The following is a 15,971-nucleotide window of genomic DNA, read 5'->3' as shown; positions in this document are numbered from 1 at the left end:
GAGAGGCCACAGAAAAAGCAACTCTGCCAAACACCTAGATCTTGGGCTTCTAAAACGATGAGAAAATAAATGTCTGCTGTTTAAGACACGCAGCCACTCAGTGGTCCTTTGTTATGGTGCCTCCTACTACCCCCTCCCACGCTCAGGCCGCACAACCTCATGTCTTTTCTTTCCTCCTCATTTCGCCGAGGCCTGGGCCACTAGCTCAGTCCTGCCCACCCGGGAGACTTCAGAGGTCACCCTGACTCCTCGTCAGACATCCTGGCTTCTTAGTTCCTTCTCACCTCCAGTGACCTGCGGTCAATTCCAGCCACCCATTCCTTAGACTGTCCAACCGGAAACTGCTTCGCATCCCCCAAATTCAAGCCTAGAAATTCAAGCCTCCCATCTGGTCACATTTTCTACCCATCTGGCTTATTCGACTATTACTATACTAAACGATCTCTGAGCTGATCAGACCACTCAGTCTCTTTGGACCCCTCCCATCTTCCCTTCCTTTCTCTTCTGGCTAAGCCTCCCACAGCCATCACTTTGGATTTCAGTTGCTCCATTGCCAACGCCTATCTCCGTGTCAACCTTTTTCTCTTAGCAGCCCGGCAACACTCCACCTGACGGACCCAGCTACCTCCATCCCTCCACGTCTCTCCATGCCTTCACCTGGGAAGCTCAGTTACAGCCGCGCTATTCATGTCCAACCTCCACGCTCAATGGTTCTGCTCTATTTCTCTGTTCCATTTACTCTGCCACCTCCCACTACCTGAACTTTCGGGAAACATCTTCTGAGCATCCTTTATCTCTAAGCTCTTACTACCAGACACTTCCCATCAGCATCTTAAATTGCTCAAGTCTCTTCCATATGAAAAGAAACCCCACCCTGGGGCCTTCCCTAGTCACCCCTCTATTTTTTCCCTCCCCTTTCCCAGCCTTCCTTCTTGAAAAGGGTACTATCTATTTCTTCACCTCTCAATCTTTCAACCTGCTAAACTGGTTTCTGCTTCTACCATCCACTGAAACAGCTCTCACTAGTTACCAACAACTTCCAAGTTGCCAAATCTGATGGGCATTTTTTTCCAAGCTTATTTGACTTGACCAAGCGACAGCAGACAGACCTCTGTTAAACACAACTCTCACCAGCCATTCCTCTGCCATCAAGCCTTTAATGACTTCCCGTTGCTCTTAGAAGAAAGGCTGAAATCTGTAACACGGAAGGCCCGCCCCTGGCTTATCCTGGGGCCTCATCTCTCCCCGTCCTTCAGCTCCAGGGCCGGTCCTGCCCGTGTTGGAGTCTCCATGCGGCAACGCCCCTTCCGCTCTCGCAGGCCCTTCCACCAGGCACCTCCCTCTCCTTTGGCGGTCCTATCCTCGGGTCTTCCCCGCCATGCCCCAAGCAAGGCCCCCTTGTTACATGCTCTCCCGTCCTATGTGTCCCCTGATAGCATCCTGGATATGTGGGGACCGCTGGTTTAGTACCTTCCTCTCTCCTATAGATTGTAAGCTCCAGCGGGCAGGGGTCCCATCTGCTTTACTCCCCACATACTGCAGCCCCTGGCATAGCACACCGCACAGCGAATGAATGAATGAACGAAAGAACACACCCAGATCCACACTGGACTGAGTCCACTCGTGACCTCTGCCCTCGCACGTGGCTTTGCGTCACAGACGCTGCCATTCTGAGCACCTCGCTTCGTGCACAGACCCCCAGGGTCCGGCCCACCCGGCCTCGTGCCCTCTCACGCCCCACTGTTCCCCCTCTTTGGTGTCAAGAAAACTTCGGCCCAGGGTCCCAATGTGGCCACCACCTGCTTTGATAAATAGTTTTACCGGAACACAGCCTCCCTCATCGGTTTATGTATCGTCTACAACTGCCTTCAGCTCTAATGGCAGCACTGAGCCGCTGTGACAGGGACCGTATGGACGCAAAGCCTCAATTATTTACTATCTGGGGATTTCGGGAAAAAGTCTGCCCAGCCCTGGAATAAAGCGTCGCGTGGGACACCTACTGTGTGCTGTGGGGAAAGTCGAGTAAGTGTGTCATGGTGACAAAGGGGTGGTTCAGGGTCTCGATCGGAGTGATTCTCTTATCAGCGTCTATGGTCAGCATCTTCTTCAACAGGTCGATGAACTCCCGCCGGTCCGCCTTTTCCACCAACATGTCACTCCCTTCCAAATCCGTCGTCATGTTCACCTGAAAGCAAGCGGCGACAGGTTACCAAGAGCCCGCGCGGCCTCCCTCCCCCTGACGCCTCTTAGTTTGCGCCCTGCAGCTCCATCCTAATCTCTCGGTCACCCCTTCCCAACCCCCGGAAGGCTGTGTCTGCCCCGTGGGAGGTGCTGCCTCGGGTCATCACTGCCCACCGGACGCGGCTGTTCTCTCTGCAGGAGAGACAGAGGGAGGGCACGCTGGGAAGGGAGAGGCCACTGCCGGCACCTGCAAATGTATAAACGTGCCGGGGGTACCCGGCTCCTGTTCATCACTTAGGCGGAAATACACCTCACATCACGCCTCACTGCAAAGAACCACAGGATGAAGAGAGTCCTGGAGACGGAGTGCGTGACAATGTGAGTGCACGGAATACTACTGAACGGTACACTTACAAATGGTTTAAATGATAAAAGTTATGCTACATGTATTTCCCCACAGTTAAAAAAAACAATAATTACAACCAAGCGGTAAAAAATAAGACGCAAAAAGGTTTATTTATTTAACCTTCCGAGGGAGATGCTGGGGCCTCAGCACCCTCTTCCCACCCCTACGGTGTGTCAGTCCTCTTGCAGGTCCTGAACTAGGGCCCGAATTATTCAAGTCCCTGGGTTCGCTGGGATCACCTCTGGCCAAGGCAGGCAGGACATCTGAACACAGGATTTTTCTTCCAAGAGCAAAAGCTTATACTAGGATGGCCTTTAAAAGCCTTGTTTTGTGGTGCTTTCTATATTTTCCAAGACGTGCGCGGGAAGGCGATTTCGGTTTTCTCAGGCAATCTAAGCTTCTAATCAACTGACAAGTATACTTTACTCAGAATCATGATTTTTGGTTACACTTCTCTTCCATAAGAGGTGTGCTAAGTCTTTATTGGTCTGTAGCTTTATTTCTCATTGCTTTGAAGAAAAACTCACTTTGGGTTGCCCTGATTTCAGACTAGTTTCTACCCTAAAAATAGCTGACGTTCTAGAATTTTCTCTGGGTACAAAGGTGAGAGGCTGTGGTCCCTCCAGTGAGCTGAGAGAGACTGAGTGCAGTGGGCTGAACTGTGTTCTCGCAGAAGATGTGACTCCTAATCCCTGGTACCTGTGAAATAGGGTCTCTGCAGATGGAACCAAGTTAAAGTCATACTGGAGTAGAGTGGGCCATAAATCCAATGACTGCCGTCTTTATAAGAGAAAGAAGGGAGATTTGGACACAGAGACAAGAGGGAACACAGGGATGAAGACCACATGAAGAAGGAGGCAGAGACTGGCCGGATGCAGATACAAGTCAAGGGAAACCGGGGATTGCCAGGGGCCGCCAGAAGCTAGGAGAAAGGCACGGACAGTCTTTTCCTAGAGCCTGCAGAGGGAACATGGGTTGTTGGTACTGTGATTTCAAACTTCCAGCCTCCAGAACTGCGAGAGAATAAATGTTGTTGTCTTAAGTCACCCAGTTTATGGCCCCTCGTTAAGGTAGCCCTAGGGAACTAATCATGGGCATTAAACTCAAATGTACTAATGGGCTTGAATTCTTCTCGTGAAGACATCAGTAAGATTGTCCAGTACTATTTTACAATTGGAAACCAATAAACTGAAGCCATTTTTAAAAAGCTGGTGTAAGGTTTTTTTAATTTTTTTATTTTTGGCTGCGTCGGGTCTTCATTGCTGCACACAGGCTTTGTCTACTTGTGGTGAGCAGGGGCTACTCTTCATTGCAGTGCGCGGGCTTCTCATGCTTCTCATTGTGGCGGCTTCTCTTGTTGCGGAGCATGGGTTCTAGGCGCGAGGGCTTCAGTAGTTGTGGCACATGGGCTCAGTAGTTGTGGCTCGCGAACTCTAGAGCACAGGCTCAGTAGTTGTGGCGCTGGGCTTAGCTGCTCTGCGGCATGTGGGATCCTCCCAGACCAGGGCTTGAACCCGTGTCCCCTGCATTGGCAGGCGGATTCTCAACCACTGCGCCACCAGGGAAGTCCTGGTGTAAGGTTTTAAAAATGTTCCACAAATCCAATGGTATTCTTCCTAAGGCTGGCATATCATTGTTTAAGGTCAAGGTCAACCACCACAGTTGAGTAATGTGGATTTCTACCCACCATCCTACATTAATTGCTCTCGCAGAAGTCTTGCTGTGCTTGGTTTTTAAAGGGCTAACACTGCATACTCACCCACGGAGCTTACCTGCGCCATATCATCTAAACAGTTGAAAATGTACTTCCTTGCTTCTTTTGACTTAATCCCCGTCTCTGCTTCATGGTCATCTGGTGTCTGGTCAAGAGAGGCAAAAGCCCATTGGTAATATGAATTATTTCCTAGTCACTGTGACTCAAACCTGCCAGCTTCTGCTTCTCCCAGAGGGTCTTTTCCCACCCTTCGGAGAAGGAGACTAGGATTCTTCTTAAAGTGGCCTGCGTACGAATGCCTTCCTCTCTTTAGCCTCCACACTAACTCATCCCTCCTCCTTCCTTCCTTCCTTCCCATGAACACCTGTTGGGGGCCTGCTCTGAGTCAGGTCTGGAGGATCCCCAGACGAGCAAGATACGCCACAACCCTGATAGACCTACATTCTGCCCTAAGTTTAAGGAATAAGGTCAGGTTCCATATGTGGAAAAGCAGAAGCCCTTTTTCCACTTGCTTTAAAATGTTAATTTAATGTATCAAACTCGTATACGTAGAGCTCTCCCTATGTGCCAGGCGCTATTCTAAAGCACGTGAACTCACGTAACGCCCTTCACGACCATCTTAGGGAGGGCAGCTGCCAGCCCATTTTCCAGAGGCAGAAACAGGAACAGAAAGCTTGAGGGGCCTGCCAAGGTCCCAGGGCCAGTGATGGCAGCTGGCTCCGGAGTCTGTTCTGTGTGTCCCCTCCGCCTGGGCCCGGGGTGCACACACCCAGCTCCCGAACTGGCCTCAGTCTAGGAAGCTGCTGTTTCCAATTACTATGGATTTTGGCACTCATTCATGGATCACAGGTAATTAATCCTTCAGATCTCGCTCAAGGACAGCACACCTGGAGCTGTTACGATCCAGGCTTCGATCTGGGAACAGCTGGCCAAGTGGGCCTGAGGCTCTTAACTAAGACGTAGAAGTGAACCCTGCCCCTGCCCGGCCTCGGCCTCTCCCCACCGGGACTCTTTTTCACCGGACCTGACCTTGAGCTGCTCACACTCACAGGTGCCAAACGCCAGCCTCCCGTCAATAGCCTAGGATCCTTGTTTAGCTTCCAGATCTCTTTTCAAAGTCTTTCGCCACCACTGGCCACACATTATCTTTAAATGTATTAGAATATAGTGTGGTTTCTGTCAAAAAAAAACACCCACCCACACTCTTGTAAAAAAAGAAACACCTAAAATGAACACAAAACACACTTAAGACTTGTATTATTTTCTCCTTCCCAGGAAAAAAACATTAATTTTAATTACTAGGCACAGATCAAAGTGAAAGCAAAATACGTTTCTGTTAAAGTCAAAGCACCAGAGTTTACGGTGTGCAATGGTGCGCTCCACCACCTGCCGGCCAGGACCAGCAGACCCCTCCCCGGGGCCTTCGTATGCTGTGTGGCTTAGCCTGCTTCCCTGCCTGGAAGGCCCTCTTCATCCTTCAGGGCCCGGCTCGAATGCTCCTCCCCGACCCTCTGCCACAGCGGGATTAAAGGCTCCCTCCTCCGGCCTCCCACGCTCTGTTCCTGCCGGGAACAGAGCGCTGGTCACGGCGGGGAGGCAGGGCTTGCCACACAGGTTCAGGCTCCCTCTGGACTGGGAGCTCCTTGAGGGCAGGGGGTGGTTCATTTCTCTGTCTAGTAACCAACCAGACAGGTCATTAAGATTCACTGGATTAAATCTCAGGAGTTTAGAGATCAGAGTTTGAGCCGCAAAAGGCAGCAGGTCAAACAAAGTGGTGTTTTTTGGTACGCGGGCCTCTCACTGTTGTGGCCTCTCCCGTTGCGGAGCACAGGCTCCGGACGCGCAGGCTCAGCGGCCATGGCTCACGGGCCCAGGCGCTCCGCGGCACGTGGGATCTTCCCGGACCGGGGCACGAACCCGTGTCCCCTGCACCGGCAGGCAGACTCCCAACCACTGCGCCACCAGGGAAGCCCAAGTGGTGCTTTCTGAACATTCAGATTCATCCACACCATGTATCAACCACAGTCGCGCCTCCCCCGTGGCCGAATCACAATCAGGTCCAGGACCAACGCGCCGCTGTCAAAGGCTCCCCACCGATGGGACCTTCTTCCCTGCGTGCTGGGTGTTGGAGGGGACGCTCTTCCTACCTTCAGCCTCCACAGAGGATATGGCGAGTCTGTGTCACGGTTGAAAAACCTAGTTGTCTTTGTTCCTGCGCTTAATAAATATTCTGCTGGCAAACCCTGTGTTTGTGAAATATACCGAATCTGCAAGAAAAGATGAGAACGAGGTCAGGGCTTTTCCCGTCATCATACATGTGGTACACTGATGGCTCTAGTGTCTTGGAGAAAAACAACAATTTTATAGGGAGAGAGAGAAGTAATCAAAGGAAAAGGGGAAAGAAAGAGGAATAAAGAAAGAAAAGCGAGGCGAAAGGAAGCAAGGTTTGGGAGACAGTGTAACACCGCCTAGCCCCATCTGTACGTCAGGTTATAAATGAGGTGCCAATCCAGATGAAGAATGAGGGCTTGCTGTGCACACCTGTGCTCTCCGGACCCACCTGGTCGTACTCTGAAGCTCCTGGATACAGCGGCCAGCCCAGGAAGAGCTCTGCAATGACGCAGCCCAGGGACCACATATCAATTGCCTCACAAAATGGTAAACCAAGGATGATCTCAGGGGCCCTGGAAAGGAAGAATGGAAAAAAAATCATTAGCAATTTGGAAATGCAGGCAGGTATTTCTACATGAATTCTACATAAAATCCAGTCTTTCAAACCCAAGGTACCATTATTGACCCCCTGAAGGGCCTGTCATTCTCGAGCTGGACTGAAATGACCCCTCCACCCTTTGACTTGGCCCTGCCAATCAGCAGGGAGCCTGGCTGAATGACTGGCCGGGAAGAAGGGTAGGTCTGTGGCTCTAGAACAGACCCCCAGGGAACCATAGCTATTGACTTCATTACCATCACACTCCAGCCAGATGAGCCGAGTATCATTTCAGAGACACTTGGGGAATTATGTTTTGTAGCTGAAAACTCGGGAAACTAACCTTTAGAGTGCCCAGTTTTTACAAAGGAATTCTTAAGTACAGGTATTCTGTTTTCAGTAATATATATAAAACAAGTGGCCTCCACCCAGAATGGGATTACATCCAATATCTGTTTATGCCAACAATCCTTAGGAGTTTGTATCACTTTCCCAAGGAAACACTGTTTTTTTTCATTAGCTTCTAAAAGGTTCTCTACTATGACAATTATAGAACTCTGTTCGCGATACCCAGTTTGGGTATCGATCAGAATTCCATCATAAACCCTTTCCTAACTGTAGAAATTACGTTCCTTCATGTGATAAACCAGGTTACATGCTGGAACTTCTAAAGGAAATCACCTAAACTCAAAGAGAAAATTTCACATGCAGTTGGTAATCAAAACCAAAGACCACAGAGTACCTCTTCTTTTCTAGGAATTGGTCATGATTGCTAAGGGTACATTTTGGAGAAAACCACATTCAGAGTATGAGATACGAACCCAGTTTATGTTTTTTAAAAAAACGTGGCTCGAGGCACTCTGCTGATACATTAGCCCAACTTCTGTTTTCTCTCTCAACTGTCCCCTTGATTAAGCCATACAGGAAGATGCTACTCTCCACCCTTTCAGCAGCCTGGAGCGGAGTGCAGGGAGCGGGGAGACCTTTCTCTGCCTGCGTTATCTTCGCCCAGCTAGCACGAGAGGCGGGGGGTGGCAAGGGAGGGGGTGTCAGAGACACCTCCACTTGGAGCTTCTAGCTGAATTTTCCCTGCTTAAAAAGCATCTCCCCACCTGCTCCTTTAAATTTGCTCTCATTGCGAATCTTCTTTTTCTCTACATCATGGTACTGGAAAAAAAAAAAAAACAAAACAAGAACCAAAGTGTCTTGCTACCCAGTCTTCTGACTTTTCAGGTGTAAAAAGGAGTTTCTTCACTTCCTTGGAGCTGGAGAGTCAGCACTGCCGCCAGTGCTTCCAGAGCTCCACAGTCACGATCTGGGAGGCAAGAGTGCCTGTCCTGAAGCCCAAGGCTGGGTCTCCCCAGGCTCGGGAGAAGGGAGCTGCTGCGGAGGGCGGGGGGAGCGAGCTGCTGCTCGATGGGTCTGCCCTGTGCCCGTCCCCTCACTGCTGGGCATCTTCAGCTGCCAGGGTTTGCCTGGCACTTCGCCCCGTCTTTGGTCTTTTTCTCCTCCAAGCCTAGTAGCTGACACTCCGTGTGAATACGGGAGGCTGCTCTCGCCCTCTGGCACTGACGCCCTGGGGACGCTGGGGGTGGTTTTATGACACATCACTGCCGGACTGTCCTGTGTCATGGGGCCTCCGATCCCAAAACTGGCCTAGGTCACTGTGTCCAGCGCTGCCGCCCCACACCAGGGCTTCCGGAGCCCCCCGATCATTGTGTGTAACCGACCAAATTATTGCAGGTTTCCTCTGGTAATGCAATCTCTTCAGAGGTGGTTTTGGTTTATTTTAAAAAACACATCTTTTAGGAAAGAAGGGAATATTTGAAAAGAACATTACAGAGAGAACAACGTGCTTTTCCTACATGTGTGTCAGAACCTGCTTTGCTTTCTGCCCCCTCTGTCTAGAGTCAGATGTGTCCACCTGCCTCCTCTCCCTGGGAGAGGCATTCTGGTCTGGTCCTGAGAAGCCCCTCCTGTGGCAGCCGCTGCTGCCTCAGGATCAAGCATCGCGGCACCTCTGGCCCCTCTTCCTGTGACCTGTCCCCTTGCCCTTTGCAGCCTGGACACTCCAGTCTCCAGGCTGGGTCTTACGAACAGGCGGCTGCTGTTCCATGGGGAGTCTCTGGATGTGACCATGGGGCTGCCCTTCTGATCAGGTTAATCAACTGGTCCTCATGTCCCTAAGCAGGTCACTGGGAACCTCTGGAAACCCACCTCCCAGATTCTGTTCCCTGATGTTCTGCCTAGCAGAATCCAACAAGACTGTCACGCAAAGGGCGCTCCAGCAATGTTCTTTGGAGAGAAACACTAGACGTGGACTCTGTCGGCTGACGTTACACGGACAGGGCCTGTGAAAATTGTTCAGTCCATTCTCCATCGGAAAAGGAAACGGCGGCGATTCGTGGTACCGTGACGTCTACAGCAGAGGATTTCTCTTGCCGTGACCATAGTGAACAAATGCTTGAGCGTCAGGCAGGGCGGCCGGGAGACAAAAGAAACAGAGGGCGCAGCCCTGTCCATTGGGCCCCAACGCTGGGAAGGCAGCACTAAAGCACATGTCAAGTGAGGTTGAGCACAAAACGTACACAACACACACACACATACACACACACACACAGATATGAAAACAGAGCTAATCCAAACACACAAACTCGCTCCAGCATCTCCCGTTTTAAAAAATCAAGCAGGGCTTCCCTGGTGGCGCAGTGGTTGAGAGTCCGCCTGCCGATGCAAGGGACACGGCTTCGTGCCCCGGTCCGGGAGGATCCCACATGCCGCGGAGCGGCTGGGCCCGTGGGCCATGGCCGCCGAGCCTGCGCGTCCGGAGCCTGTGCTCCGCAACGGGAGAGGCCACGACAGTGAGAGGCCCGCGTACCACAAAAAAAAAAAAAAAAAAAAAAAAAAATCAAGCAGAACGCAAGGACAAAACACGCCAAACCCAAAACCAAACCTCTCCTAATCCCTTCAGCTCCCACAGCTGTTGCCTTAATTCTCTGTTCTCCTTCGAAAGCTGAATCTCTAAAGAGTCATCTCCGGCAGCTTCCACTGCTTTGCCTCACGCATCTTCCCTCCCTCCTCTAACTGAACTTTCCCCTCCGCTCCACTCAATTGCAGAGCTCGCCGAGACCAGCAGGGACCACGTCACGTCCCCTGGTCAGCTTGTAAGCTCTGGAACCCGGGAGCCGCATTTCTTCCACGCAGTTGACCGTTCTGTCTTGTTTTGAAACACGCAGTCTTGGTTTTCACAACACCACGCACTGCCGCATTTGTCCTGCCCCTCTGCTCATGGCTTGTCTTCCTTTATCCAACTGCTACCTGATGGCAAAGCCCTAGGACCCCTTCTCTTCTCTCTTTTCATTCTTTTTCTAGGTAATTCTTATGGGTTGAATTGTGTCCCCAAAAGACATGTTGAAGTCCTAACCCCTTGCTACCTCAAAATGTGCCCTTCTTTGGGAACGCGGTCGTTACAGATTAGTTAAGATGATGTCATCCCGGGGTAGGGTGGATCCTTAATCCCATGTGACTGGTGTCCTTAGAAGAAGAGGGAAGTTTGGACACAAACGCAGATGGAAGATGGCCACGTGAAGATGCAGGCAGAGGTTGGAGTGATGATGCTGCAAGCCAAGGAGTGCCAGGAGCCAGCAGAAACTAGAGAAGGCAGGAAGGGTCCTCCCCTAGAGGCTTCAGGGGAAGCACAGCCTTGCTGCCACCTTGATTTTGGACTCCTAGCTTCCAGAACTGTGAGAGAATAAATATCTGGTATCCTGAGTCATGCATTATGTGGTACTTGTTTCTGCAGCGCTAGGAAACTGAGATAGTCATTGTATCCATCCTTACAGGTTTAAATCCCATTTTGTGTATTTCCAAATGTCTATCTCCATCTTGGACTTTTCTCAGCTCCAGCTTTATGTTTCTTTTCTTTTTTTTGCAATACGCGGGCCTCTCACTGTCGTGGCCTCTCCCGTTGCGGAGCGCAGGCTCCGGACGCGCAGGCTCAGCGGCCATGGCTCACGGGCCCAGCCGCTCCGCGGCATGTGGGATCTTCCCAGACCGGGGCACGAACCCGCGTCCCCTGCATCGGCAGGCGGACTCTCAACCACTGCGCCACTGGTGAAGCCCCAGCTTTATGTTTCTGATGGCCTGGCATCTCCACCGGAATATCTCACAATCATCTGAAACTTACTACGTTTGAAAGGGAACTCTTCTCTTCTGCACTCCGCCCACCACCACCACCACCCCCCCCCCGCCCCGCAAATAATTCCTCCCTCTGTCCTTGTTTCACTAAATGGAATTACCACCCCACCCCGCTGTTACTCATGTTGGAAACCTGGAATTGACCTTTGATTCCTCTCTCTCCCTCTCCATCCTCACCACCCAATCCATCAATATGGCAGCTCCAAAGTACCTCTCAAATTGGCCCCTGATTCTCCATTTCCACTGCCACTGCTCTGGCCCTGGCCACCCATCTCACCTGGAGCTTCCTATCTGGTCTTTCCACTTCGTCACCCCTTCCTCCAGTCCAGTCTCTACTGGCTGAACAGGTTACACGTCCCTCGGCCTGAAGCCCTTCAGAGGCTCCCTGCCACACTTAGAATGAGGTCTCCATGCCCTCCAGGCCCATGGAGACCTCCTGGGCCGGGCCCTGCCCAGCTCGGCACTGCCCAAGTTCAATAAGCTCCAGACTAACGAGCTTCGCCTCTCAGTTTCTGGACCCAGAGCCTTCACGCAGTGTCGTCGCTTCTGCCTCAGATGCTCTCTCTGCCGGCTCTCAGGTGGTGGCTTCCTTCTCATCCGTCAAACCTCAGCCTAACCGTGACCGCCACAGACAGGCGTCCCTCGGCACCAGTGAGTCTCCGTCTACAGCGCCATAAATGTCACTTTACAGCACCTGCCCAATAACCTGCTTACTGTCTGTCTCCCCTGCTCAGCCCACAAGGGCAGCACAGTGCCTGGTGTTCAGTAGCCACTCAATCAGTAAGGGTTTGTTGACTGAATAAGCCTTTATTAAATATAAGGAAGTGCTAAATTACGTGATTCAGATGGAAAGTTCTAAGGCAGCACAAAACAAAGGAGGATGGAAGGCGCAAACCTTCACAGAGGATGGAAGCCTGGGCACGAGGCTTTCGCCCGGGAAAGAGCGGGCCTCTGTGCGGGCGGGACCTGCAGGAGTGGAGGCCCAGAGACAGGCGTGGGCATGCGGCCCCGCTCAGCTGAGCACGGCACCCACAGCGGGGCTGGCGCCGAGGGACGGAGGACCTGTAGGTGGCTCACGAACGAGTTACAGCAAAAAAGCCGGCGAAGGTAGTGGGGGGGCCGGAGGTGGCACCAGGAGAATACAGGGTCAGGACCACAGGGCTGCAGAGGCCCATCCCTTCTCACCTTCCTCTTGAAGCCATAACCCTCTCAGCTCCACCGCTGCGGGCTTGCTGGTGCCCCATGCAATCCAGGCCTCCCTTGTAACTCCCTACTGGTCTCCTGCCTTGGATTTCAACCTCTTCCAATTTACCCCGAAACTCCCCCTCATTCAAAGGCTGTGTCCTTTTCCCTGCATGCATGACACATTGGTCATATATCTGATATAGCCTGTCCCCTCCCCGCCTCCTTCCTCACTCAAACACACCCTGTTTTCTGTGCTGGTGGACCACGTGATGAACATATCGACACGAACCACCAGATCCGTCCAATAAATATTAACTGACCACCTACTATTGTAGATATATGTCCGTGTGTCTGCCCTCTACTAAACCTTCCCAAGGGCAGAGTCTGTGTCTCGTGTGGTTTTTTTTTTTTTTTTTTTTTTTTGGTGCTACGCGGGCCTCTCACTGCTGTGGCCTCTCCCGTTGCGGAGCACAGGCTCCGGACGCGCAGGCTCAGCGGCCATGGCTCACGGGCCCAGCCGCTCCGCGGCGCGCGGGATCCTCCCGGACCGGGGCACGAACCCGCGTCCCCTGCGTCGGCAGGCGGACTCGCAACCCCTGCGCCACCAGGGAAGCCCTGTCTCGTGTGTTTCGATCCTCAGTCTGGCACACAGCAGATGCTCCATAATAATCTGCTCAGAACCCAGGCCATCAGCCCTCGGGTAAGGAAGGCACTTCTCCGGCCCCTCCGTAATCCGTGGGGGAATGAAGACCCTTCTGCTGTGGCCTGGCAGATGCCTGGCCCCTGTTCTGTTGGTCCATAAGGCTCTGAGCTCCTGGATGTTCACAGTCAAGTCTAAAATCTGTTTCTTTTTGTTTAGCACACGTGAAGCACGTTCGATGGTTGCGAAGGTGCGCTTATCCTTCAGTGAAGAAGAAACCATTCTTACCAAGGGTTATTCCACGCCAGAATTTAGCGTCAATCATTCACTCACTTAGCGGAACAATTCAACTGCCGTTTTCCTGAGCACCTACTATATGCCGGGCACCGTGCTGGGAGCTGAAGATCGGAAGCCAGACCCTGTGTCTCCTCTAGGAGTTCACCATCTAGTCAGAGGCCACAGCGGGCCTACGGCTAACACAAAACGCGCGCCCGGCACACGAAAGAGGGGGTACTGCGGGGAGGAGAGGCAAAGCCCAGGGCGCTTCTCGGGAGAAGTGGACAGGTGGGGTGGCCTCCAGGTACAGGGCAGGGTGAGTGCACGTCCCTCCCTGGCTTCTCGGCCATGTCGCTGCTGTACCTCCAGCGCCTAGCACAGCGCCTGGGGCGCGTCGGTGCTCACTATACATCTGTAGAAGGGGTGCGTCTTTCTGTCTCAACCCCACACCCTCAGCAGGTGCCAATTTTCCCTGAAGCTGGCGCCTTCTCCTTGGCAACACCTCCTATGACAAAACACAGACTACTTGGCCTTTCCGCTTCAAAGTTTACATGCTTAAAAAAAAAATCACATTCCAGCTTCTTGCACGGGGGCCATTTCTGCTCTCCGTTCGGCTCCGCAGCAGGTAGGATGGCTGGCTTGGGAAACGGCCTTTCCCTCTGGGCTCAGAATCGCCCAGGTCCTGTCAGTGACTCATCCTTCACTCACCAGCCCGTGGAATCATCTTACAGAGGCTCTTCGGTGCTATTTTGGAACATCAAAAATACTTTAAACATACATGAAGTGTCAGACAAAATTTGCACCTAAGAAAGAGAGAGACTGTTCCTTTCCAACATTCCCATAGTAAGACGTGGAAAATTCTACTTTTCTACAGAAAGAGAATGGACAACTGTCATTTGCGACACACCAATGGTTAAACTTCGATATTTCACTCTATTGGCTCTCCTGACAGTGTACATGGCTGATAAGGCATTCCCAGATGTCCAGATCCTGTGACCCTATAGGGGAATGACCCCCAACAGAGGTGTGGACACCACCCGAGTTGAGAGGAAACACGCAAGATCCCATGTTCACAGGTAGAATAATCCAGTGCCATTAGGCGTGGCTGTATACCGATCTCCTGACGTTGGTAGGAGGATGAAACGAAACAGCATCACAGGAAGCACCTAGCACAGGGCCTGGCATGGAGCAGGCAATCAACAGATAGCACATCACTTGTCTATAACGTGTCTAAGTCCACGAGACAGCAGTTAAATAAAGAGCATCCCTTTCCCTCATTTTTAAGGTCCATTTCCTCCTTATAAGTTGAGACATTAGGAAAACTGTTTAAGTATATTGAAGCATACGCATTAAACATTTTTGCTTCATTTATTTATATGAAAAAGGTACAAAGATTAATATGACCAACAACTAAGTCACTACCATTTAGCTTTAGAAAGAAAACTGCCCATCCGCAGCCCACCCCCTTCCTCCTACCGGGAAGCACAGCTCTAAGTCTGCATTGCCTTTCACGGTACAGTCTCTTCCTCACCCAACCTCCCCCCGGCCAAGTCCATGTCTCCATCAACCACACAGCACACTAATAAAACAAGTGCAAGGTTCACGGCCACTCCCAACTTGGGCAATAAATCTGCAACACTAATCAGAGAGCACAGGAAGAACTGTGCATTTCTGGAAAAATGTTACTCAATTTCTCCAAGTTTTTATTTCACCATCTATAAAATGTGATTATTAATCTTGCCTTTTTTTTTTTTCTTGCCTCTACAGCAGCTTGTGAAGATAAATTATGGTCGGTAGAATTATAAGGCAGTTTGAACTCCTTGGAAGCAAGACACTTTGTTAGCCCATGGTATTTTATACTCACTGATATTATAAGGTGTACTTGAACTGAACTGCAGTGAAAAAAGCCTGTTCCCACAAATATACGTAGATTGAAAGTAACCTCGGTATGGCTAGGGCAGAAGCAATCAAAATGTAAAACTGTATTTCAGATGGGTTGTTAAATCTTATGTTTCCACCACAAAAATAAGGAGACTTGGAAATGCTGACATGCTCTCAGAGCCAGTATTTGAGCTGGTGACCTGGAGTAGAAGGCAAAGGATTACATCAGAGCAACACAGGACCCGAGAAATGGCAGAAATCTGAGGGCTACGAGGAGGCTATTTTAGAGAAATTGGACCCCAGAGCCCAAAGGATCTGCATGGAAGACAGCATGGGTTCATACCATGTCTGGGGGATCCAGAAAGGTCCAAGTGGAGATCAACATAACAACAGAGGCCTGGCTAATCTAAGGTCAACCTGGGACTTGATTTTGAAAAAGACACAGCTTCCTTGGTGAACAGGAGATGTGAAAGAAACAGCTCTGTCTTTGGGGTGCTAGAAAGATGAGGTGAAAGACAAAGGGACTCAGAGATGGAGCTCCAGGGACAAAACACAGGGTGTGGTTGACCAGGAGCCCCCTTGTTGTGTGAGCCTGCACTGAGCCAAGGTAATACGGAGACTGTCCTTATTACCAACGGCCTAGCCAAACGCTGTGCACCCTAAGAGCTCCAGACACACCCCACAGAAGAGTATTTCAGCCCTGTAATAAGCTGAGGATGGCATGTCATCTGACCGTACCATGGCTCTGACTCTAGAAGGAAAGCCAGGAAAGACACCCTGCTTG

At 51.2% G+C, this 15,971-nt stretch overlaps 1 protein-coding gene across 1 annotated transcript in view; it reads right to left on the bottom strand.

Annotated features, from left to right (window-relative positions):
* HIPK2 (homeodomain interacting protein kinase 2) overlaps positions 1–15,971 on the bottom strand; it is a 386,834-nt gene that overhangs the window by 242,284 nt on the left and 128,579 nt on the right. The window contains exons 3-6 of the mRNA XM_060156554.1: positions 6,862–6,985; positions 6,449–6,568; positions 4,360–4,446; positions 2,001–2,185 (exon numbers count right to left, since the gene is read on the bottom strand). Of these exons, the coding sequence (XP_060012537.1) occupies positions 2,001–2,185; positions 4,360–4,446; positions 6,449–6,568; positions 6,862–6,985 (516 nt within the window). The remainder of the gene's footprint in view (positions 1–2,000; positions 2,186–4,359; positions 4,447–6,448; positions 6,569–6,861; positions 6,986–15,971) is intronic.

The sequence above is a fragment of the Lagenorhynchus albirostris genome, chromosome 8 (genome assembly GCF_949774975.1).
Source record: "Lagenorhynchus albirostris chromosome 8, mLagAlb1.1, whole genome shotgun sequence".
NCBI classification, from domain to species: Eukaryota; Metazoa; Chordata; class Mammalia; order Artiodactyla; family Delphinidae; genus Lagenorhynchus; species Lagenorhynchus albirostris.
This window is presented reverse-complemented; position numbering and strand designations above follow the sequence as displayed.